The sequence below is a fragment of the Vanellus vanellus genome, assembly GCF_965231255.1.
Source record: "Vanellus vanellus genome assembly, contig: HAP1_SCAFFOLD_1315, whole genome shotgun sequence".
Taxonomy (NCBI): domain Eukaryota; kingdom Metazoa; phylum Chordata; class Aves; order Charadriiformes; family Charadriidae; genus Vanellus; species Vanellus vanellus.
In genome coordinates this window covers 1-19328 of record NW_028127826.1, presented here as the reverse complement: position 1 = coordinate 19328, position 19328 = coordinate 1, and the positions used below count along the sequence as shown (strand labels likewise).

The 19328-nt window shown below is 66.1% G+C and overlaps 2 protein-coding genes across 2 annotated transcripts; both read left to right on the top strand.

The window, feature by feature from the left end:
* The first annotated feature begins 511 nt into the window (after nucleotides 1-511).
* On the top strand, nucleotides 512-10665 carry TNKS1BP1 (tankyrase 1 binding protein 1). Its single transcript, XM_082500763.1, has 11 exons — nucleotides 512-632; nucleotides 823-1468; nucleotides 2285-2357; nucleotides 3047-4261; nucleotides 4558-6971; nucleotides 8009-8339; nucleotides 8579-8711; nucleotides 8815-8954; nucleotides 9163-9329; nucleotides 9949-10014; nucleotides 10343-10665. The coding sequence occupies exons 1-10, from the start codon at nucleotides 536-538 to the stop codon at nucleotides 10007-10009; spliced, it is 5277 nt and encodes a 1758-aa protein (XP_082356889.1). The 5' UTR covers nucleotides 512-535; the 3' UTR covers nucleotides 10010-10014; nucleotides 10343-10665.
* Nucleotides 10666-14411: 3746 nt separating this feature from the next.
* Nucleotides 14412-15811, top strand: APLNR (apelin receptor). Its single transcript, XM_082500771.1, has one exon. The coding sequence runs from the start codon at nucleotides 14463-14465 to the stop codon at nucleotides 15573-15575; it is 1113 nt and encodes a 370-aa protein (XP_082356897.1). The 5' UTR covers nucleotides 14412-14462; the 3' UTR covers nucleotides 15576-15811.
* The last annotated feature ends 3517 nt before the right edge of the window (nucleotides 15812-19328 follow it).

The window sequence follows — 19328 nt, the reverse complement described above, 5'->3', positions numbered from 1 at the left end:
GGGGAGTGGGTGGGTGTTTGCGGGGGGGGTGGCACAGGTCGGTGGGGGTGACGTGTGCACGTTGGGGTGCTGGGACAGGCTGACACAGGGCCGGAACGGGTGAACGAGGAACCGCATGGTGTTTGGGGGGGTCACGGTGTGCGGGAGCCGCTCCGAGGTCCATGCCAGTACTGCCGTGTGCGAGGGGTGCAGGCAGAAGGGGGGGTGAGGCGGTGTTTGGGGTCACTGCACTGTGCCATGGTGGTGCAGGCAGGCTAGGGCCGGTGTACACAGGGTGGTACCGGCGAGGAGAGGGTTGGCAGTGCGATAGCGGTTTGGCACGCTGTCTGGCTGCCGGCACAGGTGGACATGAGGCTTTGGCACAGGGTTGGCACCGCAGCACAGTGTGGCTGGTGGAAGTGGTTTCCTGCTACTGGGTCCTGCTGGCCTCAGTGCCCGGGCGAAGGGATGATCCCCAAAACGCTTCTCCCTCTTTCTTCTCTCCCCAGAGGCTGACCCTGCACTGTGTCTGTCGAGCCCTGGCCCCGGTTCCACCATGGCCTCCCAGCCGCAGCCCCTGCGCCCTGCTGTGCCCTGTGCCTCCCCTACAGGCACCGGCGGGGCTGGGCTGGTGGCCGGCAGCCCCGAGAAAGGTTTGTCCCCGTGGGGGTGGGAGGAATCGGGGTAGGGGAGTTTGCTGGTCTGGTGTATGCTGGGGAAGCCCCTGTGGTGCCTGAGGTCTGTGCTCGGCCCAGTGTGCCCCACTGGCCTTCACTGGGGAGCCCAGTGGGGCTGTGGTGCTCCTCCAACATGGCGTTTCTCTTCTCCTCGCTTCTCTCACAGGCAATGCTCGCCCCAAGCCGCCGGTCCGACCCAAACCCCGAGTGCTGCCCAAGCCAGCCGTGCCCGCCAAGCCCTCCCTGCCGCAGCCCCCGCCGGGGCTGCGGCACTCTCGCCCGGAGCTGCCCTCTGCCGAGAAGATAAACCGCCTGGCAGGGCCCCAGCCCTACAGTGGGGGCGGCTCAGGGGGGCCTCTCAGGCGCCCCTCCTTCACCCTCAAGTCACCTGAAACCCCCAACGGGAAGGGGCTCCCGTCCCCCCCAGTTGCAGCTGCTGAGGACCCAGCTCCAGCCCCCATCGAGGAGGCGCCCCCCGCCCCACTAACCCCCTCTCGCAAAGGCCCGGCTCCTTTCAAGGTGACGCCGGTGCCAGTGGCGACCAAACCGGAGCGATTTCCAGGTACCACCGTAGAGGAGATTCTGGCCAAAATGGACAGCAGGGAGGGCCCGGGCAGCCCTGACCGAGCCCGGCTCTCGCCGTTTTGCCCTGATCCTCCCTCTCGCTTTGGCTCCAAAACTTTCACTGCCTTCCGGAAACGTCCCAGCGGGGAGGCGGATGGAGCCCCCCCCCGTGAAGCCCGCCAGACACCCCAACCCGCAGCGGGCGAGCTGGGAATGGGAGATGACGGACACCCAATTGCAGAGATGAGGTGAGGGGCTGAGAACCAACCCTCGGGAGGGCGAGGGGCTGTGGGGACAGGGGACATTGCTCCGAGCCATCCTGGGGATGGGAATAACGGAGCTGAGGTCTGGTTGCCGGCACAAGGCCGCTGTTCCTCCTGAGCAGGCAGCGCCTTGAGCTGCCTCCGTGGGAAGGCCGGGGCGGCTGTCGCAGTGCCGGGCGGTTTGCTCAGACCGCAGGAACGGGCTGTCCCGGTTGCGGAGCTGCCGCCGCGCCTGCCGCCCCCGAGGGCTGGGAAGCGAGCCAGCCGGCTGTCCCGCTGCCCGGGCAGGGGCCGCCCCGAGGCTGGGAATAACGGGGAGGGGGTCGCTCCCCTGGGGAAATGCTCCCTTTTTCCCACCCTTGCTATTTTTTTCCTGCCAGGGCTGTGCCAAGGCAGAGGGAGCCGACAGATCTGTGGGACTCCTGGCTGCAGGATGTCCTGGGTGAAAGCCAGCACTTGGCCACGCTCCCAAGAGCCGGGTACCTCCGGGAGAGCGAGACAGGGGCTATTTTAAACCAGAGTGTGAGAAACCCGCTCTCTAAAGGACTTGAAAACTTTCCGTAAAGGGGATTGGGGCTGACTTCCCTCCCTCCCCTCTGCAGTCAAAACCTTGCTGGTAATTTGTGCTGGTTTTGGGTACGGCTTGCAGTGATTGAAGGGCCTCTTGCGGTTCACCCAACGCCATCCTCCTGTGGCCAGCGCGGGTGGTTTGGGGTGGGGAGGTGCTTCGGCAGGCGGTGGGGGAGGAGAGCGGAGGTGCAGGGGGAAAATTCACCCTTCTTCCCCATTTCTCTCTGGCAGCGGCTCCCCCCGAGCCGGCCCGAGCTGTGCCGGGGACCCCCGCGGACGCCAGAGGCCGCCTTCTCCCTCTGACGTGAGTTCTCGCCTCGCCCTCCCGCACCGCGGCAGCTCCGCTCCTGGGCTCTCTCCTTCGGGGCTCTCCTGTCTCCTCCGGGGCTCCCTCTCTGCGGGGTGCGTGTCTCTCCTTTCTCCTTGGGGTACCCACCGCTCCTTCCCCGGGGGAATCGGGGTGCCCCGGGCGTGGGGCCAGGTTATTTTGGAGGGGGGTGCCGTGTGCCAGCACCACTGCTGAGGCGTGGGCAGGGAGCAGCCGTGAGTCACCAGCCAGGGTTTGGTGACCCGGCAGGTATGAGGCAGGGCAGGCCCTTTCGGGCTCCTCGCCAACCCCACTCCCCTCTCCCTGTGCGTGACTGGGCCACCAGGCCATGGTGACATCGGGGTGGCAGCTGGCAGGGTGACACTGGCAAGGGGGTGCCCAGCCCCACAGCGGGGAGGGGGATCCGGGCTGGGGGTGTTTTTACTTCCTCCTGCTTCATTTCTTCCTCTCCATCTGTCTCTGCGTTGCCGGAGGGTGGGTGTTCGAGGGGGCCACTCAGCTGGGGTGGCTCCCAGCAGCCCCCAGATGGGAATAGGGCTGGTGCCAGCTGAGAGCCACTCCGGCTGCCTCAGATTTGGGGAGGGGGGCTGTGATTTGGGGGTGAGTGATGGCTGGGGGTTCCTCTCAAGTGACATGACATCCCCCCCCTCCGGCTCTTTCCACAGCTCTCCTTTCTCCAGCCGGGTGCCCTCGGACCCCCTGGCTCCCCAAGGCCCCCAACCTGCCCAGCCCCGGGAGCTCCTTTCCAGCCTTCCGCCTCGGCCCCCGGCTCTCCCGATGCCCCCCCGGAGCTCCCAGCCCCCGGCTCCCCCACCCTGGCCCCCGGATCCCCTGAATCCCCCCCTCGGCCTCCAGCCAAGGTCTCAGCCACCTCCATCCAGGCCCCAGGCGCTCCCTCCTCCACAGCCGAACCCTGTCTCGGCGTCTCCCGCTCTCCCGGCTCCCCCCACACTCCTGGAGAGGGGTCCCCCATTACGGCCAGCCCCCCCGGCACTCCTGAACTGCCCCCCAGAGTCACCTGCCCCCCTGGCTCTCCAGAGGCGGCCACTGAGTACTCAGCACCCCCCACCCCGCCCCCTGAGCCCCCTGCTCACCCTGCTAAAACCTCTCGTCCCCCGGGCTCCCCGGAGGGACCCGATGACTCCCCAGTGTCCCCACAGTCCCCCGAGGGTCCCGATTTCGGCCCCTCTCCCTCTGGCAGGGACTCAGGGCTCCGGCGCTCCTCAGAGGGGGTGCTGCAGCCCCCGACAGTGGGGCAGGGCATGGGGGAGCTGGGGGGCTCGCTGAGCGCCCTGCCCCGTCCCGGGGACCCGCCATCGGAGCCGTCCCTGGGCAGCGAGTCCAGCTGGAGCCTCTCCCAGTCCTTTGAGTGGACGTTCCCCTCACGGGTGGCACAGCGGCTGGTGTCCCCTCCCCAGTCCCCCATCCAGGAGACGGCCGACTCGGGGCTTTCCGCAGAAGGAGAGTTGGACGGGGAAAACCCGGACCTGGGCCACTTGCGCTCCCATGGGGACAGCGGGTCCCAAGGGCCTGGTGGCCGGGGAATGGAGGGGGCTCCATGTCCGGGGGGCCCCTTGGCCCAGCAAGAGGCTGAGGGCTCAGCAGAGGAGGAGGAGGAGGAAGGGGAAGCAGAGCAGGATGCTGCCGTGCCCCACTCCCCTCTCTGCCTGACAGAGCCCAGCCAGGACCCAGCCCAGCCCGGGCCCCTCACTGAGGCCACCCCACCGGCTCCGGCCACCGCAGGCGACTGCCCTGCCAGCCCGCAGGGCCCCGGCGGGCCGGGCCAGGCCGAGGGACCCCTGAGGGACCCCCATCCCCACGCCGACCCGGGCTGGCTGGCGGAGCTGCTGTCATCGCCTGGGCCCCATGGCTCTCCGGAGGTAAGGGGGCGCGGGAGCTGGGAAGTGTTGGTGCCGGGCTGCGATGTCAGTGGGGCGCTGGGTGGGGAAGGGTTGGGGTTAGTACCCCCAGGCCTGGGAATGGGGGGCCCCACGGGGGCAGAGAGCAGACGTCAGGGTCTGATCTCCCCTCGGGATGGGACCTTGTGCTGTGTCCCACAGGCATCCCAGGATATTACTCCCTCTCTTTTGCTCTCTGAGTCTCCTCTCTGCTGCGTGAGCCAGGACTGTCACCCTCTTTAATCCCCTCTCCCCCCTTCTCACCCCTCTTTCCCCAGGACCTGCTCGGCTGGTCGCGGAAGGACCTGTGCAGTGAATTTGGCATTGGCAGACCTCACCAGGCCACCACCTTCGACTGGACGCATGAGGCTGTGGCCGGGGAGAGAGACTGGCCTGGTGAGACGGAGCAGGACAGGGAATTCGGGACCAAATCAAGCTGGGACAGCACCCGCAGCGTCAGGACTGGGGACCGGCAGGATGGGCCCTTCAGCACCGCTGGGAAGGATTGGGGCAGTGATTACAAAGGGACAGAGCTGATGGGGGAAACGAGACTGAGCTGCAGCGACTGGTCCAAATCCCATGGTGCAGAGGAAAGCTGTCTGCAGGATCAAGACTTTGATGCCGGCAAACCCAAGTGGGGTGCGGACTATGGCTTGGACAGCACGGGCAGCAGGGAGGAGATCGGCTCCAGGAAGGCTGACTGGAGCAGCAGCTACGGCGTGGGGCACGGCCAGCAGCAGGACGAGGAGCCGAGTTCCAGGCAGCCCAGCTGGGCTGACAGGTACAGCTCCAGGGACACGGAGAGCCAGGACAGGGAGATCACACCTGCCTGGGCTGGTCAATATGGCAGCAGCGATGCGGAGATGAAGAACAAGGAGCTCACCCCAGACTGGGCCAGTAAATACAGCAGCAGGGATGCTGAGACCAAGGACAAGGATTTTACGCTGGGCTGGGCTGGCAGATCCAGCACTGGGGACACTGGGACCCCAGACAGGGAGTTCAGCCCCAGCAGGCCAGCCTGGGACAGCAAATACAGCACCAGGGACATGGAGAGCCAGGACCGGGAGTTCAGCCCCAGCAGACCGGCCTGGGAAAGCAAATACAGCACCAGGGACATGGAGAGCCAGGACAGGGAGTTCAGCCCCAGCAGACCAGCTTGGACTGGCGAGTACAGCCTGCGAGCCATGGAGAGCCAGGACCGGGAGTTCAGCCCCAGCAGGCTGGCTGAGGCTGGTGAATACACCACCGGGGACATGGAGAGCCAGGACAGGGAGTTCAGCCCCAGCAGACCGGCCTGGGATAGTGAGTACCACAGCAGGGACGTGGAGAGCCAGGACCAGGAGTTCAGCCCCAGCAGACCGGCCTGGGGTAGTGAGTACCGCAGCAGGGACGTGGAGAGCCAGGAGCGGGAGTTCAGCCCCAGCAGACCAGCCGAACCCAGTGAGTACAGCACCAGGGACATGGAGGCCCAGGATGGGGAGTTCAAACCCAGGAGACCAGCCTGGGATGATGAGTACAGCAGCAGAGAGATGGAGACGCAGGACAAGGAGTTCAAACCCAGCAGACCAACCTGGGATGATGAGCACAGCACCAGGGACGTGGAGAGCCAGGACCAGGAGTTCAGCCCCAGCAGACCGGCCTGGGGTAGCGAGTACCGCAGCAGGGACGTGGAGAGCCAGGACAAGGAGTTCAGCCCCAGCGGACTGGCCGTAGCTGGCGAGTACGGCACCAGGGACATGGAGACCCAGGACAGCGGGTTCAAACCCAGCAGACCAGCCTGGGATGATGACCACGGTGCCAGGGACGTGGAGACCCGGGATGGGGAGTTCAGACCCAGCGGACCAGCCTGGGACAGTGAGTACAGCAGCAGAGGGATGGAGACCCAGGACAGCGGCTTCAAATCCAGCAGACCGGCCTGGGATGACAGATACAGCACCAGGGACATGGAGACCCAGGACAGGGAGTTCAGCCCCAGCAGACCAACCTGGGCCAGTGAGTACAGATCTCCGAACACAGAGAAGGAAGAAAGCGAGTTTAGCCCTGGCCGGCTGAGCTGGGCTGGTGAGTGCAGCATTGGCCAAACCGAGCTGGTTGATGCTTTTGGTGTCAGGAAAGGTGACTTGCCTGGCTCCCGTGGCCCCGATCCCCTGGCCCAGGAGCCCGGCTGGGGCAGCACCGACCGGCAGGAGCGTGGTACCACTGATAGCAGGGACTGGGCTGAAGAGCTTGGAGGAACCGAGCGCCACAACCAATTTGGCATCATTGGGACAGAGCGGGTGCCAGATCCCTCCAGTGCTGGAGCATCAGCGGATGGCTCAATGTCCTGGGCTGGTGGAATGAGGTCCGGGCACCTGCAGGAGCCCCTGGGAGACTGGCAGAGGGATGTCTCCTTCGGCAGCCCGGATGCCACCAGCTGCGTGGGCACTGGTGATGCCAGCGGGGTTGGACTGGGCCAGACAGCCTGGGGTCAGAGCCTGGGCCACCTGCCTGCCCTGGGCAGCTCTGCCCAGCCCCGGGAAGAGCCAAGCTGGAGCCGGGACCTGGACGCAGCCAGCTGGAGCGCGGAGCTGTGCGACGCCGAGGCCAAGCGCCAGGAGTGGGCCAGTGCGTTTGGCGCCCGCTGCGCGGCCCGGAGCCGGGACTTCAGCGCTGAGGAGCAGAGCCTGGGAGATGGCGCCGGCTTGACAGACAGGTAAGGAGGGCGCTGGCGGTGGCAGCGTGGCCCTGGGGAGGGATCTGTCCCCCTTGGGTGCCTGTGCGGTCCTGCGGTGGGGACTTTGCGATGCCGTGGGCCTTGTGCTGGTGTTCTACTGGGCCTCGCTCATAGCTGGGGACCTGATGCCTCTGTCCCCGGGCTGCCAGAGCGCCTCTTCTCCAGTCTCCACATTGCCCCGTGCAGCCTCCAGCCCCGCAACTGGAGTGGGTACTTCTCAAGGGACTGGGTTTCAGCTTGTGCCGGCAGGATCTGCCATTTTGAGCTGGTCTAGGAAGGGATGATACGTTTGGGGCTTCTTGTGCCCATCTCCCTCCTATGTAGGGAGCCGTGTACCAAGTTTTGGGGGTGCTGGTGTCCCCTCACCCCCCCCCCGAAAAAGCAGCAGAATTAGCCTCGTGCCCATATCATTTTGCCAAGATGTGGGAACCCTGATTTCAGCCAAACATACAGAGCTGGGGATTCCCAAAAGGATAAATTCCCTCAAGCTGCCTGAAAATAAGGATCCCAGGAGGAGGGAAGAAAACGCCCCGCAGGCCTTGGGAAGGACCCAGCCTGGTCAACCTGTGTGGGGCTGCGGGGACCCCCCAGCCCTGCCTCAGCAGCCATGAGGGTTTGTGCCCCTTGGTCACCTGGTGTCCCCCTGGCCACCTCCTGGGGCTGAGGACCCTATTGGGGGGTCCGGGCCCTTTCTCTGCCCCGAGGGTGACAGTCGGCCTGAGTCCCTTGTGAGTCTGGCAGCTTCCTTGCCCTCCCCAGACCCCGAATTCTGCCGCAGCCTTTGGGAAGGGGCTTTGGGGGAACTTCCCAGAGGTGCCACCCCCTTGGTGTGACATCCCAGGAGAGGGGAGAGAGTCCTGGACACCTGGGTCCTGCCCTGACTTCCTGGGAGTGGCGTCTGGCCCTCCCAGTGCCTCAGTTTCCTCTGGAGGCTGACGGAGGCGAGGTACGGGGTAGGGGAGGGGCTTGTGTTAGCTGGAGCTGGAGGAACTCTGGGGTCTCATCTCCCTGAGCAGAAGCGCCCGTCTCTCGGACCCCAGCCTGCCGATGGGTGGTGCTCCGGCTGACCCCCCAGCTGTGATGTCCCCCGGGAGTGAGCCGCCCAGCCCCACCGCGGAGGAGAGGGACCTCCCGGAGCTGGCCGCTGCCCCTCGGAGCCCCAGGGCCTCCCCTCTGCTGCCGGAGGCTGCTGGCGGGATCCTGCCAGACACAGAGAGTGAAGAAGCCCCCTCGGACCACCTGGATGGGAAGAGACCACCGAGCTGGGAGGAGAAGCGGCTCTCCTTGGGCGCCCCTCAGCCTGAGGGACCCACGGACCCCGCTGGGCAGGAATTCACCTTCCTGGAGGTGAGTGGGGAGGCAGTAGCCTCCAGCCCCTGTCGTACACCCTGGGGGTGCCTGGCTTGTCTGGGAGTCCTGTTCCTGTCACCCTCTGGGGACAGGGGCTCCACCCTTTGGCCCTAGCTTCCCCCATTGGACAGGCTGCGGATTTAGCATTCCCCTGTGCTGTTGTGGCATGGTGGCTGCGGGGGGCATCCCGGGGCTCCCTGGTGCTGGGCACTGACCTGTCCCCATGGGCTCCGCAGGACACGGAGGTCCTGGACAGCAGCGTGTACCGCAGCAAGGCTGACCTGGGACGCAAGCGCAGGCACCGGGCGCCGGCCCTCCGTCCCGGGGCCACCTCGGAGGGGGACAGCTGGATCTTCCGGGACTCCACAGGTGAGAGCCCATGGGACGGTGACATGAGGAGAGGGGCCGTGGGGCCATCTGTCCTTGGCAGAGGTGTCTCATGGTGATGCTGTCCCCCATGTCCTCCCCGCAGAGCCCCGTCCATCCTGCCCGGCAGCGTCCTCCGACGAGGAGGCAGCAGAAGAACCCAAGAGCCGGCGGGTGCGAGCCTCCCCGTCGAGCAAAGCGGTCAAGGTGCCGCTCTTCCCCGGCCTCAACACCTCCGCCCTCAAGGTGGGACCCACGGGGACCCCCAGCGAGTGGGGTGACGGCTGCCGTCCAGGCAGCGGGGCTGAACAAGGGGAAGGGAAACTGAGGCAGGTTGGGGCTGGGGGTTTGGCCATAGGTAGGCAGTGCGGGGAGGGATGGGGAGGAGGCGGTGGGAGGATTTGAAGGGGGCAGAGCACGGTGTGCCCCCCTGACTTCACCCTGCTGTGCCCAGGCCAAGTTGAGGGGCCGAAACCGCTCGGCTGAGGAGGGGGCAGCGGTGGGGGACAGCAAGGCCACCCCCCCCAAAGACCCCCACGTGCAGCGCTCCAAGTCCTGCAAGATCCCCGGCTTGAGTGGAAAACCCCTGGCGCTGCCCCCCAAGCCGGAGAAGTCCTCGGGGTGAGTGCCTGGGGCACGGGACCCTCGTGGGGAGGGGAGAGCTGTGCCTCGGGACGGGCTTGAGGAGCAATGGGGTGGGAAGGGGGGGTGTTGGGGGGCTGCATGCAGGTTTGGGGACAGATGCTGTGGACGGGGGGAGAACACTGAAGGGTGGGGAGGTGCTGGGGGGCTGTTACCTCGTTCTGTGCGCTGCTGTAGCAGTACTGAGGGTGGGGTTTTCACAGGCATGGGGGGTTTTGGGGGTGCTTTAGGGGCGTAAAGGGATATTGAGGGGTGTGTGGGGTCTCTGGTCTGGCTCTGGTGTTTGTGGGCAGCCGGGGCTGGGCTGGAGGGGAGCTGGGTGCCGGGGTGGGGGCTTTGCTGGTTCAGCTTTCCCAGGGTGCCTTGCTGGGAGAGCTGCTCCACCCTAAACACTGCTTGGGATGAAGCCCTTCAAGCCCAGCGGTGCCCGCTCCCTGCCTGACCCCCCGCCTGTCCCCCCCAACCCGGCCCAGTCCCCCGGGGAGCGGGGAGCAGGGATCAGCCGGGCGCCCCTCCTCGCCGTGCCTCCAGGTGGTCGGTCTGGGTCCCAGGGGTGTTTTTGGGGGGCTCGTGCTGATGTGGTGCTCACACCTCCCAGGTCCGACGCCTCCCCCCCGCACTGGCTGCAGGCGCTGAAGCTGAAAAAGAAGAAACCTTGAGCGGGGTGAGTGCGGGAGATGGGGGGGGGCGCTGGGGATGGACCCCTGCCCACCCTGGGCCCTTCCAGCACTCAGGGCAGGGCGCAGTAGGGGCCCCCCTCCCCATGGTCGCTGTGTCGGGCTGTGTGTCCCGGGGGGGCTGGAGGGGGACGTGGCACGGACCCTGCGGCACCGGACAGGGTGGCGCAGGCGGGAGCGTGTTGCCATGTCCCTGGGCTCTGTGCTGCCAGGAGGGGCAGCCCCCTCCCTCATCCCTGCTCCAACTGGGGACCCCCCCGGGACCAGGTCACCCCTGCGGGGTCCTCATCCCCCTCCCCGCTCTGTCTCTTCCAGGCTCGCTCCGCTGCCAGCGCGTCCCCGAGGCTGACGGCGCTGTCCCCAGGATCAGGCCTGTCCCCTCCCCATGGCGGGACACACACACACACACACACATCTATGCACTTTGTACGATGCTCGCAGGGTCCCCTTCCCCCTCCCCAACACTTCCCCCCCTCCTTGGCCCACGGGCCTCCCCTGCTGTCCCACTTCCCCTCCATCCCCGGGGGCTGGCGGGGTGGGCAGCGCACCCCCCTTCCCCTCACCCCCTGCTCTTGTATCACCCTCAGACAAAGAGCAACAGGTCAGGATTTTGGTGCCACTTTGACAGGACAATAAAACTTCGTACGTTGGTTCGGGGGCGCCCTGGCTCTTCTCTGACCCCCCCCCGGCCCCCTGGACGTCCCCTGGACGGGGTGGCCCTGTGGGGCCGGTGGCGTGGGGACTGCCACCAGGAGGAGCTCTCAGCCCGCAGCTGGGGCTGGCTGCCCCCCCCCTCGGCCTGTGGGGGCGTGGGGCACCCGTGGGTGCTGCCTGGCTCGCAGGGGGCACAAACGGCGCCCCAGGGGTGCACCCCACTCCCTGGGTGCCGGCGCAGGGGCAGCGTGCGCAGCCGTGGGGGTGCTTCCACCCGCAGCCCCTTGCAGGGCCCACGCAAGCGCCCACCCACCCCACTGCTGTCGTGCCCGTGCTTCTCCCCACGGCGCTGTGCCCCGTGCCTTCCCGCAGCCCCTCGCCCCCCCCCGTACCCCTCGGCAGAAGCAGCCCCTTGCACGCGTGCCGACCCCTGTGCACACGGCTGAGCGCACACGTGTGTTCACGCCTCTGCCCGCATGTGCAAACCGGCCGCGCGCGCCCACCCGGGCGCCAAACAGCGCCGTCCTGCCCCTTCCTGCCCTCCTGCCTGCTGGGGGGCCGCCTCGCCCCGAGGGGCAGCGGGGACCCCTCTCGTCCCTTCCCCAAACCCTCCGCCATGCCGAGCGGCCCGACCTCCCTGGGGCACGGTGCAGCCACCGGCACGGCCGGTGTGACGGTGAGGCTGAGCCGTGGAGGAAGGGGGATCCCCCCTCAAACCGCCAAAGGAGAAGTGCTGCTGTGTGTCCCTCCTGCTGCGGTTTTTGGCCGGGTCGGTGAGCCGAGCTGCCACTGCGGCTGCGTTTTGGGTACATGCCCCTGCGAGACCTGGCTGTGCCCCCTGGGCTGGGGACCCCGAGGCTGCCGCTCCCCCGCAGAGCCTAACGGAGAGTGTGAGACCCCGAGGGAGAGGTGGAGTGAGGAGCTGTTGCTTCCCCGGTAGGATGTGAGTAACTCCAGCCGGCTTCAGAGGAAATCACCAAATCCCACCTGGTGGCACAGCCAAATGCTGCCCTTCCCGGCAAGGGGAAGGGCTGTCACCCTGCCAGCTGCGTGGGGACTTGGGACACCACAGGGACAGTCACCACTCCCGTCCCCAGTGGGGCAGCCCCCGCCACGCGTTGGGGATGGGTTTTGTGCCGGACCTGGCGTGCGTCGCACGGGTCCCAGCCCCAGAACCCTGTGGACCCTCGATGGGCTCAACTCTTCCCTGGCAGAGCTTCTCGCCATGAGCTGGTCGGGGGGTGCTGCTCCCCCCGAGCCCTCCGCTTCACCCTGGAGCTGCGGCGAAATCTCAGCCTCTTCCCTCCCCGCACCTCCTGCTCCCTCCGGGAGCCCCACGTAGCCCCCTCCCCGCATCGCCGCAGCCTGACATCGTTACAGATAATGGCGTTTGTTATCAGCCCCACCACCCCCATCGCTGATAACACCCTGCCGCTTCTCCCTGCGGCTTCGGGGCCCTTCGCCCAGCCCTGGGCCACTGACCCCCTGCCCATGGCTACGCAAACCCCACCTGGGGGGTCTCCACCGGCCGGCGCGCTCCATCCCACCGGAGGCAGCTGCATGCGGCTTAGCCCGGAGCCGGGGACCGTGCAGGGACCCCACGGTGGCACTGAAGCCGTGCACCAGTGGAGCCGTCCTCACTGCCGGGGTGGCGAGGGGGTGACTGGGGACCCTTCAGCCCCCCCAGTGGCTTTTCGGCAAGGCATCGCCTCGGCGGGGCTGGAAAGGGTTACCTGTTCCCCTGCACTACCCACAGAGGACAAAAATAGCCGAGGTGGTTATTAATAGTGATCTTCATTACCTGGGCTGGAACAGCTCCCTTTGTGGCAGTTTCTGGCGATACCGAGGGTCTAATTAGCATTTCTTTTATTTCCCTATTTTATTCCATTTATTAGCTAATAGGCTTAAGTAACGTCTTCATCGGGCTCGTTTTGTGTGGGGGTCCGTCCCTTCTTTAAACAGCCTCCAGGTTTTGACTTAAATCAGCAGCCGTCGCATTTATGCGTCAATTTTTAACAGCTTTTTATTTTAATTCTTCAAAGACTTGCTGGCTGTCACACCTCACCCTGCGGCGTTAACGCGCCCCTTTCCAAGCGGACTGTCCCGGGCCATTAGAATATTTTATTATTCGTTATCTCCAGCCCCATTCAGCCCCGGTTTGTCCTCTCAGGCTGATGGCTTTGGGTCCCCTCTGTGCCACAGTTCGGTGGCCGCCGTGGCCACCCCTCCGGGGCTCCCGCTGCTCCCTGACCCGCACCCCCCTTCCCAGCCCCTCTCCCTCCGTACTGCTCCCATTTTTTTATAATTTGGGGACCTCTTCGAGTTGCCCCCCCTATTTCAGGCACTGAATTACCCTCCACCCCCCTTCTTTACACCCCTTTGCCGGCAAAAGAGACGCCCTGTGCTGGGGGGGTCTCTGGGGGTTTTGCGCTCGGGGCGGCTGTGCCCCCGTGGTTCCTCCACTGCCGTGGTTCCTCCACCGCCCCGGTGCTTGGGTTATAACCTCGCCGTTTTCCCAGTCCCTTCCTCTCGTGATTTACCTATTCTGACAGTGAAAGGCATCTCTGCTCCTCCGGCCCAAGCCCCCCCCCCCCTCCCCCAGCCCTGCGCTGTTCCCGGCCTCCCTGGGGACACTCAAAGCTTTTCAGACTTTACTTTTTGCAAAGTCCCACTTGGCTTCTCCGGTGCTTTTCCCCAAAGCCGTAATTGCGAGAGTTCAGCCCTGGCAGGACCGCCATGCCCCACCGTGGAGGGGAGATTCCCTCCTCCTCCTGCTCCCTCCCGCTATTTGATTTTTGGGGTGGGGGTGATTTTTCTTCTCTCTTGGCTCTGCTGAAGGTGTTGCTGCGTTCGACTCCTTCACTGGACGGCGAAGCCTGCACAGAACCCGGACGCAGCGAGGGCTCCCCATTTCCCTCTGCTCCTTCAGTGGACCTTAAAAAGGTCTTTTTGCAGATTGGGGTGGAATCCCGGAGCTCCCCCTCCCCAGATTTTTGCTAAATGCATAAGCATCTCCCCAGCACGTTGTGCTCCAAATAGGGCCCCGGCAATTTGGTACCCCCCTGAGTGCCACCACTGTTTGCAAGATGCAAAACGCTGGAAGCAAAATGTAAAATCTCAAGTGCCAACTGCCAAACGCCAAATGCAACATCCCAAATGCCAAATGCCAAATGCATCTCCCCCCACGCCCCCCCTCCGCCCCCCCCGGGTGCAACACCCGGCTGCAAAATGCCCGATGCAACACTCCAAATGCGAAATGCAAAACCCACGGCGCAACACCCCCAAGCAAAATGCCGAGTGCAGCACCCCAGAGGAGAAATGCTGAGTGCAAATTCGGACTTGCCAGGTGGTAGCCCCGTGCCCGGCCCTCGAGCCCCCCCCCGTCCCACCAGGGCTGCTTCCCTGAGCCGCGGCACCCACCCCGGTCACCGAAATGCCCCCGGGGAGGCGGCCGCCCTGCGGCGGGGGGACGGGGGTTATCGCAGGGGTTGAGGCGTTGACACTTGGGTGAGAGGTTGGTAAAACCCCCCGGGAAGGAGCCAGATGGAGGGTGGAGGGGCAGCTGTGAAATTTCCCACGGGGGCTCCCCCGCCCCCCCCCGTCCGTCCATCCATCCATCCATCCATCCCCTCCGTGTCCGTCCCATCAAGGAGGAGGAGGGCGGAGGAGGAGGAGGAAGGGGAGGTAACGCGGTGGGATTCGTGGGGCCGGGCTCAGAGGGCCGGAGGAGCTCGGTGAGCCCGGGATGAGCTGAGCTGAGCGCAGCCCGACGGCCGGCGGCATGGAGGAGGCGGCGGACGCCTACGCCTACGGGGACAACGAGACGGAGTGTGAGTACGCCGAGTGGGGCCCCTCGCTGGCCCTGCTGCCCACCATCTACCTGCTGGTCTTTCTGCTGGGCACGGCGGGCAATGGGCTGGTCCTCTGGACCGTCTTCAAGGGCGGCCGGGACCGCCGGCGCTCGGCCGACACCTTCATCGCCAACCTGGCCGCTGCTGACCTCACTTTCGTGGCCACCCTGCCGCTCTGGGCCGCCTATGCCTGGCTGGGCTACCACTGGCCCTTCGGCACGGCCGCCTGCAAGGTCAGCAGCTACCTGGTCTTCGTCAACATGTACGCCAGCGTCTTCTGCCTGACGGGGCTGAGTTTCGACCGCTACCTGGCCATCGTCCGGCCCCTGGCCACCGCCAAGCTGCGCTCGCGGGTCAGCGGGCTGGTGGCCACGGTGGCCCTGTGGGCGCTGGCGGCTCTGCTGGCCCTGCCGGCCCTGGTGCTGCGGCGGGCGGCCGCCCTGGGTGGAGACACCAAGATCACCTGCTACATGGACTACGGGGGCCTGGCTGCCCCGGGGACGGAGGGCGCCTGGGAGGTGGGGCTGGGGCTCTCCTCCACCGCCCTGGGCTTCGTGGTCCCCTTCGCCGTCATGCTGACCTGCTACTTCTTCATTGCCCGCACCGTGGCCACCCACTTCCGCCGGGAGCGAGCCGAGGGGCCCCGCAAGCGCAAGCGCCTCCTCACCATCATCACGGTGCTGGTGGCCGCCTTCGGGGGCTGCTGGCTGCCCTTCCACCTGGTCAAGACCCTCTACGTCCTGATGGACCTGGAGGTGCTGCCGTGGTCCTGTGGCCTCCACGCCTTCCTCAACAACCTCCACCCCTACTGCACCGGCATTGCCTATGTCAACAGCTGCCTCAACCCCTTCCTCTACGCCTTCTTCGACCCCCGATTCCGCCATGCCTGCGCCGCCCTCCTCTGCTGCCGGACCCCCGGCCCCGGCCCCGAGCGCTCCGCCAGCTACTCCTCGGGGCACAGCCACCCCCCCGCTGGCAAGGGGGGCCCGGGCCCGGGGGGCAAGCTGGACCCCGCCACCCAGGAGACGCTCTTCCGTGGCTAACCCACCCCCTGAGCCCCTCCCCCCGGTGCCCCCCGAGCTGGTCTCCTTGGGGGGACCCCCCATCTCCTGCCCGCCCCAGAGCCTGGCTTGCTTTGGGGACCCCCCCCCCCGGAAAGCCCCGCTCGTGGGAAGGGGAAACTGAGGCAGGGGCTGGGCAGACCCTGGGAGGAGCCCCTGGGGGGCTCGGGCAGGGGCGGCTCCCCCCGGCACTCACAGGGCTTTGGATTTTGTGACAAATAAACGAATTTTGGTTAAAAAAAGAGCAGGGTGTGCGCAGTTCCCTCTGGGGGACGGGGAGGGAATGGGGCTGGGGGGCGGATACAGTGTGGGGCAGCATGGAGGGGCGGGGGTGCATGGCTGGGTTTTAGGGTGCGCGTGAGCGGGGTGTGGGGGTGTGTGTGTGTGCACTACGGGGCGTCCCTGCAGCCCACGGCTGCCCGTGGCCCCTCCTGGGCACCCCCCGGCCCCCCCAGCCCCGCTGGGGGCTGAAGCCCCGGGGCAAACTCTCCCCGGCCTCTTCCCCCGCACGCGCTTTGGGAAACACAAAATCTCCCATCCCAACGCATCTGAGCACCGCAGCGCCGGGATGTGGCTGTTTGAACAGCAAAAAAAAACCCCAGACCCCCCAAGTGTCCCGCCGTGGGGTGGGCGCCTGCCCGCCCCAGCCCCCCCCCAGCTCTGATTGCATCAGGCAGCCGCCCCGTCCCACCAAATCCCATTTTCGGGCTTTTCGCCTCCTTATCTGAGGCCAGAACAAGCCCCGGGTGACCCACCCCTGCGGTGCGAAAATGGGCCGCTGATGCTGTTAAATACCCCAAACCCGAGGGACGAGGGATGGCGACACGGGGGGGGGGGGCACTTGGGGTTGGGGGGGGGGGGGTTGGGTGCCGGGCGGGACAACAGCCGGCGCTATCCCGGGATTCTGATGAGCCACCAAATGGCTCCTCTCCCATTTCCCCCCCGGCCCCCACCGCTTCCTGAGGCTTCGCTCTAAATACATCTTCCCCCTATTTGTTATTTACATCCTTCATTGACTCGTGATGAACTATCCTGTCTCCTTGGCCTTTGTTCCCGCTTGGAAAGGATGCGGGATCATTACTGGGTTCCTTGGGAAGCTTCCCATCGGGGGGGGGACGACACTGCATTAACCTTCCCGCTTGCCACCACCTAATTTTGGGAGCCAGCCCAGCCCGTCACCTCTCCTCGGGGACGGTCCTTTGTCCTAAGGAAGTAAATAGAGGAGGTGACCGGTGGACGCTGTGGTTCGGACAAACCACCCGGCACAGAGGCTGCGGTGGCTCTTTTTCAGATTTTTGGGGGGTTTCCCCATAGTTCTGGTTTGGTCTCAGGGCCGGGGGGAGGGCAGGGGTGGAAATGCTGGATCCGGGGCCGCGGCCTGGAGGGAAATTTGGGGGAGAAGCGGGTTTCCATTCAACGTGCCTTCCAGGCTTGCTTGCTCTGGAGAGACCCCCTGATACCACTCATCCATCTGTCCGTCCATCAGTCCGTCTGTCCACCCATCCATCCCCCCCTCCATCCTTCCCTCCATCCCTCTATCCATCCATCCATCCCCCCCTCCATCCTTTCCTCTATCCATCTGTCTATCCATCCATCCATCCATCCATCCATCCATCCCTCCACCAACCCCAAATGACCCATCACCGACGGGGGTGCCGGGGGCCCCCGTTTTTCGGCGGGGAGCTGGTGAGGGCGCTTTCCTCCCCGTCGCGGCGGCCGGGCGCGGAAATGGCTGCAGGGCGCCCTGCCAGCGGAGACGGGAGTCGCCGACTTTCTATCCGCCTCTTGGAGATTTCCCTTTCCCTTCCAGGAGGGAAATGTTTAGCTGAGGAGTCTCTGGGGGGAAATGTGGGGACACTGCAGAAAAAAAACAAGGCCAGAGCCGGGGCGGGGGGAAGGGGCAGCGGGGGCCCGGACCACCCGTCGGAAGGAGATAAGGAAGGTGTTGCCTTCCTGCGGCAGCGCGGCGGAGGGAAGATGAGGAGGGAAGATAGAGGGGGGACAGCTGGGGACAGGGGGTGGGGAGTGGGACCCCCCCCGACTCCAGGAGCATCCTCGGGAAATGCTGGGGGGGGGCTGGGGGCGGCCCCCCCAGGGTGAATGTGGGGACGCTCCAGCCCCAAAAAGCGAAGCTGTGGATCGCTGCGGGTCTGGGCTTGGCCGGGGCCTGCGGGGCACGGCCGCGCGTCCCCAAATCCTGTGCCACGGGGACGTGGCGCTGGAAAAAAGGAGTTTATTTCACAGAGGGGCCTTTGGTCGGGGCTAAAAGTGCGTGTGGGCCGCGGCGGGGAGACACGGGGTGATGGATGGCCCGGCACCGCCAGCGGGGACAGGGACGGGGACGGGGACAGGAGCCCCCCTGCCCCAGGGAGCCTCCCAGCCCCGAGCTGCTTTATTTCAAGCCACCAAATGGCCACACAGGAGGTCCAACGCCCCCCCCCCCCTCCAACCCCGCATCCTGCCCGGGGGGTGCCGAAATAATTTGGCGTTGCGCTGAGCCGGGCCGATGTCCCCGGGTGTCCCCTTTGAAGTGAGCCCCGTGTTTACAGCCCGGCTCGGGGCTGCCTTCACACGTCCCACCCCAGAGCAAACGGAGGGGGGGGACGTGGCACCCCCGCGCTGCAGTGGGGAGGGGGCTCCAGCCCCCGTTTCTCCCGGGAAAAAGTGGATGTGCCAAAGCCGCGGTTCCTCACCACACGGAGGAGCTCAGAAAGAGCCGAGACAGTAACTATGGTGCGAGAGCCGGCGGCTTTCGGAGAAGGTGATGGAGGGGGGGGACACGTTGGGTGGTCCCACCCCAACTTGGCCCCCGACACCCCTTGGGGGGGGCGGTTCTCCCCGTGTTAGGGGAAGACAAAGCTTCGGGTGGTTGTGGGGTGCGCTGGGGGCTTTGGGGAGGCAGAGCTACGCATAACGAGGGGGGGGTTAAGAGAGAAAATTGGGTGAAATGGACGGAGTTTGTGTTTTTTTTTCTCCCGTATTTCCAGAGGTTCACGTGCCTTCAGCCGGCCGTGGGGCAAACGGGTTGGGAAGAGCTGTGGCCCGGGAGCCCGAGGGTCTGGTGGCCCCCACAGCCCTGAGTGACCCTGCTGGGCTGGGGGGGCTGGGGGGGCTGGAGGGAGGAGGAAGGGACACAGGGGTGCAGGAGACGGGTGGAGGGAAAATTTGGGTGGATGGGGAGGTTTGGGAAGGGAAGTGGGATGGAGTATGTGGATGGATGGATGGACAGACAGATGGAAGGCTGGAGGGATGGGTGGGTGGAAGGATGGATGGATGGAAGGACGGATGGATGGATGGAAGGACATACGGGTGCCTGGACAGCTGGAGGGACGGGTGGGTGGACATCGGGACGGCGGGGTGACATTTGCGGCTGCAGCAGGGAGTGCGGGGGGTGCAGGGCTGCACCGGGCACCCCACAGCCGCGGCGGCGGGTGCTGCCGACAGCGGGCGAGCGGGACGGGGGGAGCAGACCCCCCTGCCACGCGCCGCCAGGGCGGGCCCACGAGGGCTGCCCCCGTCCGGCCGCTGCCCCAGCCCGCTCCCCGGGGCCGCCCGCGCCGGCCGGCCGTGGCACAGCTGCTGCCCGACCTCTCGGCTCCGGCGAGGAGAAACGGCCCCGCGTCCCCCCCCGGCCGCAGCGCCCTGGGCGGGGAGGGGGGTCCTGCGGAGCGAGGTGACATGGGGGTGACCCGGCCTGCAGGGGAAGGCAAACAGTGTGTTTTTCCCCTCCCGGCC

Excerpts from the sequence above, each read along its gene's own strand:
- TNKS1BP1 (XM_082500763.1), top strand. The coding sequence starts at position 536 with ATGGCCTCCCAGCCGCAGCCCCTGCGCCCTGCTGTGCCCTGTGCCTCC. Across the intron at positions 4,262-4,557 it reads GGCCCCATGGCTCTCCGGAG|GACCTGCTCGGCTGGTCGCG; the intron begins GTAAGGGGGCGC and ends CTCTTTCCCCAG. Across the intron at positions 8,712-8,814 it reads GATCTTCCGGGACTCCACAG|AGCCCCGTCCATCCTGCCCG; the intron begins GTGAGAGCCCAT and ends TCCTCCCCGCAG.
- APLNR (XM_082500771.1), top strand. The coding sequence starts at position 14,463 with ATGGAGGAGGCGGCGGACGCCTACGCCTACGGGGACAACGAGACGGAG.